This window comes from Ammospiza nelsoni, chromosome 8 (genome assembly GCF_027579445.1).
Source record: "Ammospiza nelsoni isolate bAmmNel1 chromosome 8, bAmmNel1.pri, whole genome shotgun sequence".
In the NCBI taxonomy this organism is placed as follows: Eukaryota; Metazoa; Chordata; class Aves; order Passeriformes; family Passerellidae; genus Ammospiza; species Ammospiza nelsoni.
Window position 1 is genome coordinate 39,159,772 of NC_080640.1, and position 11,118 is coordinate 39,170,889.

Genomic DNA, 11,118 nt, shown 5'->3' on the forward strand with positions numbered 1-11,118 from the left:
GGGCTGCAGGGGGGATTGCCACCACTGGATGCCAGATTCCAGCTGTTTCCAGCTGGATTCCAACAGATTCCAGCTGATTTTATGGTGGAATTGTGCCCACGCCAAGCACAGTGATTTTGGCTTTTGAGATGAACTGACCAGCGAAATAAAAAATTAAAAAAATCACAACCCCAACTTACAAATTGGAATGCAAAATCAAAGTCCTGGTTTTAAGTCCATGGAGGCCTCCCCTCTCTCCTAGGAGACATTTTCCCACCTTTATCTGCTTGTGGAGCACTCCAGCCCCAATGAAATTCACTCTCCTGCCACTGTTCTGTGAATTTCCCGGATGCTGCCAATGTCCATGGCTCCATCAGATCACCCTGTTGCAGTGTGATGAAACCAGATTGGGATTTAATTTTTTTTCCCCCCATACAGAGCCTCAATTTCTGCCTCTTTCAGGGGAAAGCAGGCGGGCAACAACTTCAGGCTGGTGCTCTCTGCAAGCTCTCACTCCTCACTCTGCACCTGATGGGAGCACAGTTTTTCCACGGCAGAAAGCAACTTGCAAATCCTGGGAGATTGTTCTTTTTGGGCATTTTTGTTGTTTTTGGTTTTTTTTTTGTGTGTGTGTGTGTTTTTGTATTGTTTTTTGTTTGGGGTTTTTTTGTTGTTTGTTTGTTTGTTGGGTTTTTGTGGGGGTTTTTTGTGGGATTTATTTGTGGGTGTGGGGCTTTTTGGGGTCTTTTTGTTGTTTTTTTTTTGGGGGGTAGTCTTATTATTTTTGGGGGTTTTAACTATTATTTTATTATTTATTATTATTAATAAATAATATAATTTATTATTAGTACAGTTTATTGTTAGGCAGTTATTATTATTATTATTATTATTATTATTATTATTATTATTATTATTATTATTATTATTATTATTATTATTATTATTATTATTTTCTCCCCACGCTTCATGCCCCTAGGAAAGCTGCTGGCAGAGATGTGGAGGCAGGATGGTGCTTTCTCTGTGTTCCCCTCACTTCTTGCCTCACCACACACAGCAGAACTCCTTGGCAGGGAAATGCTGCTTTTTCCAGCAGGATGTGTTTAATTTGATGCTGCTGTCGTGTGGGAAAAGGTGCATTTCCAGAGTCAGGCTTTTCTGCAGGGCTGGTGCTTATTTTACAGTCTTCTGCCACATCTTATTCCTTCCCCTCTACTTCCCAAAATCATTAGTAACAACCATTAATCTCTGCCTGGGAGGATGCTCCTCGTTTCTCTCCATACCCCAAATTGTTCATCTCCCTTGGACTTTCTGCATTTCAAAGTCTTTTTGTCTCCCCCCTTCCTCTTCTTTTCAAATTAACTGCTTGAAAAACCAAAACAGCAGAGCGAGCAAAGCCACCACATCCCTGTTTATGAAAGGATGTTATGTTCCACGACACCAGCTCTCACCTCGAAGCTAATAATCAATTAGAAAGGAAAAATAAAGAGGTTTCTCCAGATCCAGGTACCAAATCACCCTCCTAATTGCTCACAGGCAGCAAGACAACCTCTGTGATACAATACCCGAGCAGGCGCCTGACAAAGCCATGCAGATGAATGGAATAAAATTGAGTTACTAACCATTAAATGTCAAGTGGTTGAAATCTTTCCCCCTCGTGTACCCAGCAATATTAATAAATCTTTAAGAGAGGGAGCTCACAGAGCTCTTTTCACTGCCCTGACCAGCGCTGCAAACGGAGCAGATGTTTTCAGAGTTGTCCAACAAGGCTTCCTTTCCCCCCTCCTGATGGCTACAGTTAATTCAAAAGCCATCAATGCACCTGTGAAAAATGCATATTTTATGACTGGCATTTGGTAAATATTAAAATGAATATTATATGTGTTCTGTTAGAAAGTTATGCTGTATTAATTTTCTTAAGTAGTGCGTTAAATATAATTTTAGGTTGTAACATAATGTTAAAATAGAAACTGTGCTATGTAGGACACTTTTTTTAAAAAGTGAGGAATGAGACAGCAGCCACAGGACACCTAAATCTTTCAGAGAAAGAGAATTTATTACTCATTTATCAAAAAAAACCTAACTTCTTCCTGCCTTGCTCAGCCCTGAAGATGTTTTCAGGATTCAGAGGAAGAAGTTGACACTGAAAGTTTTCTTCACTAGACTGAAAATTCTATAAAAAGAGTTGTTGAGGGTGTCGTGGAAAAGGAACTTCAAGCGTTGAAAGGGAGCTTCAAAATTGTCTTTTTCCACCCCCTGCCATGGACAGGGACACCTTCCACCATCCCAGGCTGCTCCAAGCCCCTCCAGCCCGGCCCTGGGCACTGCCAGGGATCCAGGGGCAGATGCAGACTGCAGAGATCTCACATGTGCCAGCATTAGAAGCAGAGGGCAAAGGAGTTAGGGTTAGGGTTTTATCCCTTCCTTTTTAAGATCACACCACCCAAAAACATCAAGTTCCAGATCTGGCAAAACACACAAGCATGTTCACCACTGTTTGCAACCAGGGCTTTTTTTCCCCCTGATTTTTCACAGCTCACCTTCCTCGCCAAAAATAAAATTGTAAGTGTGTGCAAATGCAAGTCTTTCCCTCCAGAACAGGGCACGACCCTTAGCTAATAGCATACCTCCAAAAAGATACACACACACACACATACACACACATAAATAAATAAATAAATAAATAAATAAATAAATAAATTATATATATATATATATATATATATATATATATATAAAAAGATATAAAATATATATAAATATATAAATATATACATATATAAAAATAAATATAATATATAAAATATATAAATATATAATGTATATAAATATATAATATCAAGATATACATTATATAAATATATATAAAATATACATATAAAACTATATAAATAAATTAAAATATCTATAAACATATAAATATATATAAATATAAAAATATATTATATATTAATATAAAATTATACATTACATATATAAATATTTTATATCTTTTTTTATTTATATAAATATATATAAATATTTTATATATAAATATTATATATAAATATTATATATAAATATTATATATATATATATATATATATGTCTCCTAGCTTGAATATATACACACTTATCCATACATACGTTCTTTTTTTTCCCCCCTCCTGTGTTTTTTCCCCTTTGTTAAGCCTGACTCACTGCTCTTTCTCAGTTTTGCCACCCATGTTAATGCCTCCAATGAGCCTGGAATGTTTTCCTGAGCTGGGGCAGTGCAGGCATCCAAGCGCAGGCATTGCAGAGTGACAAGGACCAGGGCACAGCCCGCCCTGCACAGATAATTAACGCTGCTAAAGCCATCCCAGACACTAAAAACCACCCCAGCCCTCATTACCCAGCTGCCACATCTTTCTCCCTCTCCCTGGAAAGGGCCTGGCCTCCGTGCCAGGGCTCAAAAGGTGCTGAGATCAAACCTCTGGGTGGTTTGATGGGGAGCAAGGTTACCCTGGCATGTTAATGAGTCCATTTTGCAAATATACTTTCTTCCTTCTCCCTCTTCCCCTTCTCAAACACGAGCATTAATGTTACTGCCTATTAGCAAAGCAGATATGAAAGTTTAAGTGATTGATGAAGTGATTAATTTAATGATGCAGGGTTAAGGGTTTGGGTGGGAGTGGGGGCTTTTTTTTTGCTTTTTTTTTTTAAACCTTAAGTTCCCTGATGTTGGGAATAACTAATTTTCCAGCCTTAAGTTTTCATTAAAGATGCTGTACTTTCTACAGCTCAACAAGTAATTTCATCAATGGGCCTTCAAATGACAGATAAAGGGAGAGCTGAGATCCCCTCCTTGAGCTCTCCTCAAATATTGCTGCTCATTAGGGTCTTCAGCAGGCTTAAAAATGAGGCTGCTCCTCTGGAGAGCTCTCAGGAGCCCTGAAAATTCGGTTTTAGGCAGCAAACAGCCATTGGGGGATAGATAAACACTGAAGAGCTCCCGTGTCAGTGCCAACACACCTGGTGCCCAGGTTCTGTCACCAGCCACAGACCAAGTGCCACCAGGGTCTGGTGGCCCTGCCCTGCTCAGATGACACAGCCATCCACCCAAAGCCGGCCCCATGCATGGATGTGAAAAATGTGTATTTTATGATTGGCTTTTCACAAATATTCAAATGAATATTATATGTGTTATGTTAGAAACTTATGCTGAATTAATTTTCTTAAGCAGTGTCTTAAATACAGTTTCAGGTTATAACATAAGGTTAAAATAGAAACTATACTATTATACAATGTTAAAATAGAAACTATACTAAGATATTTTTTTAAGAGAGGGCTCGCACCAGATAGTAGCCTCAGGACACCTAAATCTTTCAGAGAAAAAGAATTTTTTGCTCTCTTGTCAAATTCTTCCTGCCTCGCTCAGCCCTGAAGACTCTGTTAAGACTAAAAATAAAAAATTTACACTGACCAAACAAAATCCTTTGTTTGAACAGAATTTATACATCATATATGAAGTATATGAATATACAGGCTGTTGCTTTTAGGAATCAATGCTCTGTTAACATGGGTCCTTTCTCAAGCTTATTTTGCCCCGAAAGAGTTACCCAAACTATCCATAACTCTTTGTTTTCATTATCTTGTATTGTCCTGAATTCTAATTGTCCAAATTTGTATTACTTTAATTATATTACTATTTTTATAACCATTTTATTACTGTTAAACTTTTAAAATTCTAAAAACAAATATTTAGAGTTTTTCACAATGGATCTCCCAGCTCTGAGACAATTTAATCAGCCCAGAAGCAGGCAGGGATCAGAGCGCCAGCATCTTTTTTTTTTTGCCTTTTTTTCCTCCCAGTGATGCATCTAGAGGAGCCTGGGCACAGCTGTGGGATCAGGCAGGTTGAGCCCCTGCTCGGTGCCACGCTGATAACCATTATCTCCAGCAGCAGCTTGAGTGGCCCAGCATGCCCAGGGAGCTGTCCTGGGTGCCAAAGCATCTCCCTGTGCAAAAGGCAGCAGCGTTGGAAGGGATGATTGCCTTGGAAGGGACAGGCACAGAGTGCAGGATGGAAGCCTGGAGATGAAAATCCTTCTGGGCCAGTGTCACAGACATCCTTTATGGAAAACCCTTTCCTTAGGATTTTTCCTCCTGAGAAGCTCAGAGGCCTCAGGAACAAAATGTAAACAATGGTTATCTGCTGCTGTGGAATTCAACAGGTGCATCTGGGATTGGTCTCATGTGGTTGTTTCTAATTAATGGCCAATCACAGTCAGCTGGCTCGGACTGTCTCTCCGGCACACAAACCTTTGTTATCATTCTTTACTATTCAATTCTTAGCCAACCTTCTGATGAAATCCTTTCTTCTATTCTTTTAGTATAGTTTTAATGTAATATAGATCATAAAATAATAAATCAGCCTTCTGAAACATGGAGTCAGATCCTCGTCTCTTCCCTCATCCTCAGACCCCTGTGAACATGGTCACAGGCCAGTCCTTGCCTAGGACAGAGAATTAAATTAAATCATCCACAAATATCAGAGGGATGTGCTGCCTCAGATCCACGTGAGGAGTCACCCTGCCTGTGGAACACCACGCTCCTATTTGGTTTTCTTGTGAAATAATTGTGAAATAATGGTGAAGTAATGGTGTCCCAGCAGGCACGAGGTGTCACACACCAACCTAAACCCTTTAGTGGCCGCCAAAGTGCAGCCACTCCTCAGTGGTCCTCCACTCCTCTTGAGCTGCAGGGGCACAGGGAGAGCCCATTCTCAAGTAGATCTTACAAAGAGCAAGGTTCAGCTCTGCCTATTCAAATTTAGCGCAGAAATATCCTTGACGACAGCGTTTGCCAGCTCAGCAAAAGCTGCCCAGAGCAACCATGAAATTCCCTGTCAGCCATCCATCCATCCATCCACCCATCCATCCATCCATCTCCCTGAGCACAGTGCACCCCAGGATGGAGAGCACAGCCCAGGGCTCCTGGGAGAGCCAGAGGGAAGGGAAAGCGAGCAGCAGGCACGGCCCAGGTCACTGGGCATGGCACTGCTCACTGCTTTTGTCACTGCTCCTGACCCGGCACCTGCTGACTTGGGGCTTCTCCGCGCTCCCAGGGCAATTCGTGGTGCTGAGGCAGCTGCTGGAACCCTGCATGCTGAGAATTTCAGATTTTCTGTGCTCAAAGACCCTCAAGAGAACACTGCATTTGACCTGAGGCTGTAGAGAAAGCTTCCAAAATTGACAGAACTGAAATTATAAGTGTGTAGTTTGAATAGAAGCGTAGTAGAAAACTTAAAGTTTTAGGATATAGTATATATATCTAAAGCTAAGATTGAGATTTTAAGGTGGTAGCTAGTTCTTCTTCTTCACCTTCTTCATGAGTTTGAGTAGTAGCTTTTTGAATAGCAGTTCTTGAGTAGTATTTTGTAATTAAACAAGATCCGCATTACGAGATAGTTATTGGCTTAAGAGATTAGTTATTGAGTTAAACTAAAAATAATTTCAGTGTAATTTCTTAATTAAATGGTTTTTCCTTAAAAAAAACTTGTAAAGATAGATAAGGAATTGTTTTGTAGCTTGTTAGAAAAATAGTGTAAACTCACAGCTTGTAAGACTGTGATGTAAATAAAAAAACTAATAAATATCTAAATCTAAATGCAAAATACCATCTCAGACACTTGCAATCCCAATAAAAATAAAGAAAAAAGGGGAAGGGAAGGGAAGGGAAGGGAAGGGAAGGGAAGGGAAGGGAAGGGAAGGGAAGGGAAGGGAAGGGAAGGGAAGGGAAGGGAAGGGAAGGGAAGGGAAGGGAAGGGAAGGGAAGGGAAGGGAAGGGAAGGGAAGGGAAGGGAAGGGAAGGGAAGGGAAGGGAAGGGAAGGGAAATATTATCTCATTTGCTTCTCCCTGTTTTGCTGCCTTGGAATGTGGCTGGAGATCATTTACCAACAGGTGCATGTTTGATTGGTTTCATGCGAAACCAATCTTTTTGTTAGGATTTGTAAATTCATTTTGTTAGGATTGGGATTGCAAGTGTTTACCAACAGGTGCATGTTTGATTGGTTCCATGTGAATTGTTTTTTACTTCACGACCAATCACCATCAGCTGTGTCGGGCTCTGAGGAGTCAGCCACGAGATTTTCATTATCATTGCTGTTAAGCCTTCTGTCTGTATCCTTTCTGTATTCTTTAGTATAGTTTTAGTACAGTTTTTATATATAGTTATAGTATATATAGTTTAGTTATAGTTATAGTATATAGTTATGGTATAGCATAATGTAATGTAGTGTAATGTAATGTAATGTAATTATAATATAATGTAATTATAATATAATGTAATGTAATTATAATATTATATGATATTATATGACATTATATGATATAAATAATTCTATATATTAATATAGTATAGTCCTCTGTATTCTTTAGCATAGTTTTAATATAGTTTTTATATATAGTTATAGTATATCTAGTTTAGTTATAGTTACAGTATATTATAGCATAGCATAGCATAGCATAGCATAGCATAATATAGCATAATATAGCATAAAATAATAAATCAGCCTCCTGAGAACATGGAGTCAGATTCTCACCTCTCACCTCGTCCTGGGGCCCTGACAAACCCAACAGGACACGCTGTCCCCACCTGGGTGACCGTGCCCCCGACACAGCACGGCCTGAGGGCAGGGCCACGTGCATGTTATCACCTCCAGTGCAGTGGGTGAAGCGCTTCCCACTCTCCTAAGACAACATTATTCCAAAACGTTCTCGCTAGGATGGAGGGAAGTGGAACTGCCCTCATCTGAAGGGCCTCTTTTGTCACACATTTTGCGAGGCGTCGAGGCATGAAAGCTTTCAGAGCTTGAACCTGGCCGAGTCCAGGCTGGGTGGTTATAAGGCTACTTACGGAGCTGACATGATGGATCATCTTCATTTCCCCACTCCTGTCCTGCTCACAGCAAATCCATTTGCTGGGCAATTAGACTGCAGTCATTACATTATGCTAAGAAGAGGCTCCTTTGGCAGCAGCAGCAGCAGGGACCCTGAGCAGGAGGAGCCTGGAGTGCTGCCTGCCCATTCCCAGCCACTGCAAATGCATCTCTTCCCCAGGACGAGGGAAGAGATGAGAATCTTGACTCCATGTTTCAGAAGGCTGATTTATTATTTTATGATATATATTATATTAAAAGAAAATTATATACTAAAGAATAGAAGAAAGGATTTAATCAGAAGGCTAGAAAAAAAAAGAGTAATAAAATCTCGTGACCAACTCAGAGAATCTGACACAGCTGGACCATGATTGGTCATCAAGTAGAAACAATTCACATGGAACCAATCAAAGCTGCACCTGTTGGTAAACCATCTCCAGAGCACATTCTGCAGCCATCAGATAATTATTGTTTACATTTCTTTTCTGAGGCTTCTCAGCTTCTCAGGAAGAAATCCTAGCGAAAGGATTTTCATAAAATATCACAGTGACACAGGACCACCTGTGTCATGAAGGCAGGAATGATGCATCAGACTCCATGTTCTCAAAAGGTTAATTAATTACTCTATTATACTATATTGTATTAAAGAATTCTATACTATATTAAAGAATACAGAAAGGATACTTACAGAAGGCTAAAAGGTAATAATGAAAACTCGTGACTCTTTCCAGAGTCCTGACACAGCTTGGCCCTGATTGGCCAAAGAGTGAAAACAACTCACAGCAGAATCCAATGAAACAATCACCTGTGGGTAAACAATCTCCAAACACATTCCACATGAGCACAACACAGGAGAAGCAAATGAGATAATTGTTGTTTTCATTTTTCTCTGAGGCTTATCAGCTTCCCAAGAGAAAAACCCTGGGTGAAGAGATTTTTCCAGAGAATGTGAATGGCACACCCAGCTGCTGGCAAACCCCCGTGGCAGCAGGGCCACCTTCCCAGCTCTAGGAATGTCTGGGATTATGCAAAATGTCCCTTGGGATGATTCTGCTTGGGGCAAACAGCAGCAGGATGGAGATGGACAGTCCCTCTCTCATCCGTACTCTTCTCCCAAGGGGTTTCATCCAGACAGTGCTCCCATTTTCCAAGTAAAACACAGGTTGACAGAGCTGCTGGCAACTGGAATGGACTCTCCATGTCTTGCCCATGCCACCACAACCCAACCAATCCCCTTCCCTCCTCCTCATCCTCCTCCTTCTCCTACATTTCCCTCCCCAGAGCTCCCACCTCCAGCTCCCTCTGTACGTGTGTGTGTGTGTGTTCCCATTACTTCTGGGTGAAATAACTGACTACAGGGTCAGTCCACCTGAAAATTGCTCTCCCCAGACCTAAATGAAACAGATGGGCATTGATGATGTTTTGGGAGAAATTAATCAGCCTGGACCGGCGGCAGCGCCAGCAGCTCCCTTGGCCCAATCTCGCCTAATGAATTCTGAGCTCTCTGTCTTAATAGCTCCTGACAAGACTAATTTACTCTTGTAAGTGATTAGAGGGGGAATGATCTCTTAATTGTTGCTTAAGATCCCTTTTGGCACGGCAGGCAGCAGGCAGGGAGCTGCTGCTTTGCAGGGAGGGGATGCTGCAGGCAGCCATGGGCGCTCAAACAGACCTCAAAAAATACCATTTTTGTTTTTTCCCCAGGAAACAGGCACCACACACAGTTCTGCTCCTCACACTCAGGATATCAGAAAGGTGTTTCCAGATGCTACTTTTTTTTTTTTTTTAAGTTAATAAAGCTTAACTCAGAAAACACCTACCAACAGCAGGAAACACAGGAACAACTGTGTGTGTCAACACTTCCCAGGCTGACATTTCCCTCCGGAAACAAAATCTCAAGGTGCCAATATTCTTAAGAGTCAATTATATACATGCACACGGTGCAACACAAAGTTTAAAAAAAAAAAAAAAAAAAACAGAAATTCAACTGCCAAAGTAATTCCAAGAACGACTTGACTGGCATAATGTCTCATGGAGGAAGGAAGGCTGGAGGAAATCTCCCTATTTTCTGACAAAATAGGAGTGCAACCCTGAAGGGGATGTGGGTGCAGAGAGCCCTTCCCTCAGGAAGGTGCTGCTTGGGCTGCAGGTGGGAAAGGGACCTCCAGAGGCTCCATCCCAGCCTCCCAATCAATTCCTCCCCCATTAAAGTCCAGTCAGGAGCCCTGATTGAAGACCATAAGTTTAATGGACTGAGAGCCAGGGTCGATTTCTGCATTTACTGAAAACCAATCCCCAGCTAAAGAAAGCAGGGAAAGAAAAGCTCCATCTGTCCATCAAAAGAAAAACATTCCTCTTCCATGCTTTTCCAAGGTGTGGTGGCAGCCAGTGCCCATCCCACTTACCCACAGGTGTGTCCTCATTGATCAGCAGGTAGGTGTCGAAGAAGTAGTTGATGAAGTAGGGCAGGCGATTGCCCTGACCTGGGAAGAGGACAGAAACAAGGAGTTATTTCCAATTTAGTACCAATATTGCTGGATGGAACGTGCCTGGGCTGGTCTGGGCCTTGCTGCTTGACCAAGGGCGGCAGCTGTGGTGGTTTCAGCTCAGAGACACCTTTGGCCAGCTGGATATTGCAGCAAAAGTGAGGGTGCCACCTCAGGGGTCTCTTCCCTGACTGATCCATCCCCAGGATCGAGCTGCCCCACATTGGGTGCCATTATACTGGAATTAAACACCAATATAGCCAGATGGAACGTGCCTGGGCTCGTCTGGGCCTTGCTGCTTGACCCAGGGTGGCAGCTGTGGTGATTTCACCCCACAGACACTTTGGGCTGGCTGGGTGTGTGGTGTTTCACCCCACAGACACTTTGGGCTGGCTGGGTGTGTGGTGTTTCACCCCACAGACACTTTTGGCCGGCTGGGTGTGTGGTGTTTCACCCCACAGACACTTTTGGCCGGCTGGGTGTGTGGTGTTTCACCCCAGAGACACTTTGGGCTGGCTGGGTGTGTGGTGTTTCACCCCACAGACACTTTTGGCCGGCTGGGTGTGTGGTGTTTCACCCCAGAGACATTTTGGGCCGGCTGGGTGTGTGGTGTTTCACCCCACAGACACTTTTGGCCAGCTGGATGTTGTATCTGGGCCCTTGGGACAAGGCCAGGCCTGCAGGAGCTCTGGTGGTGTCAGGATGGAGCCTCCTTCCTTAAGAGGGGCCACTCCTCAGGTTTCCCTCTGTGGAGA

At 42.2% G+C, this 11,118-nt stretch overlaps 1 protein-coding gene across 1 annotated transcript in view; it reads right to left on the reverse strand.

Annotated features, from left to right (window-relative positions):
* The window catches only part of CDH23 (cadherin related 23), a 204,863-nt gene extending 194,276 nt beyond the window's left edge, over positions 1-10,587 (reverse strand). Inside the window, 2 exon segments of the mRNA XM_059477689.1 lie at positions 10,283-10,446; positions 10,556-10,587. Of these exon segments, the coding sequence (XP_059333672.1) occupies positions 10,283-10,446; positions 10,556-10,587 (196 nt within the window).
* Between the last annotated feature and the right edge of the window lie 531 nt (positions 10,588-11,118).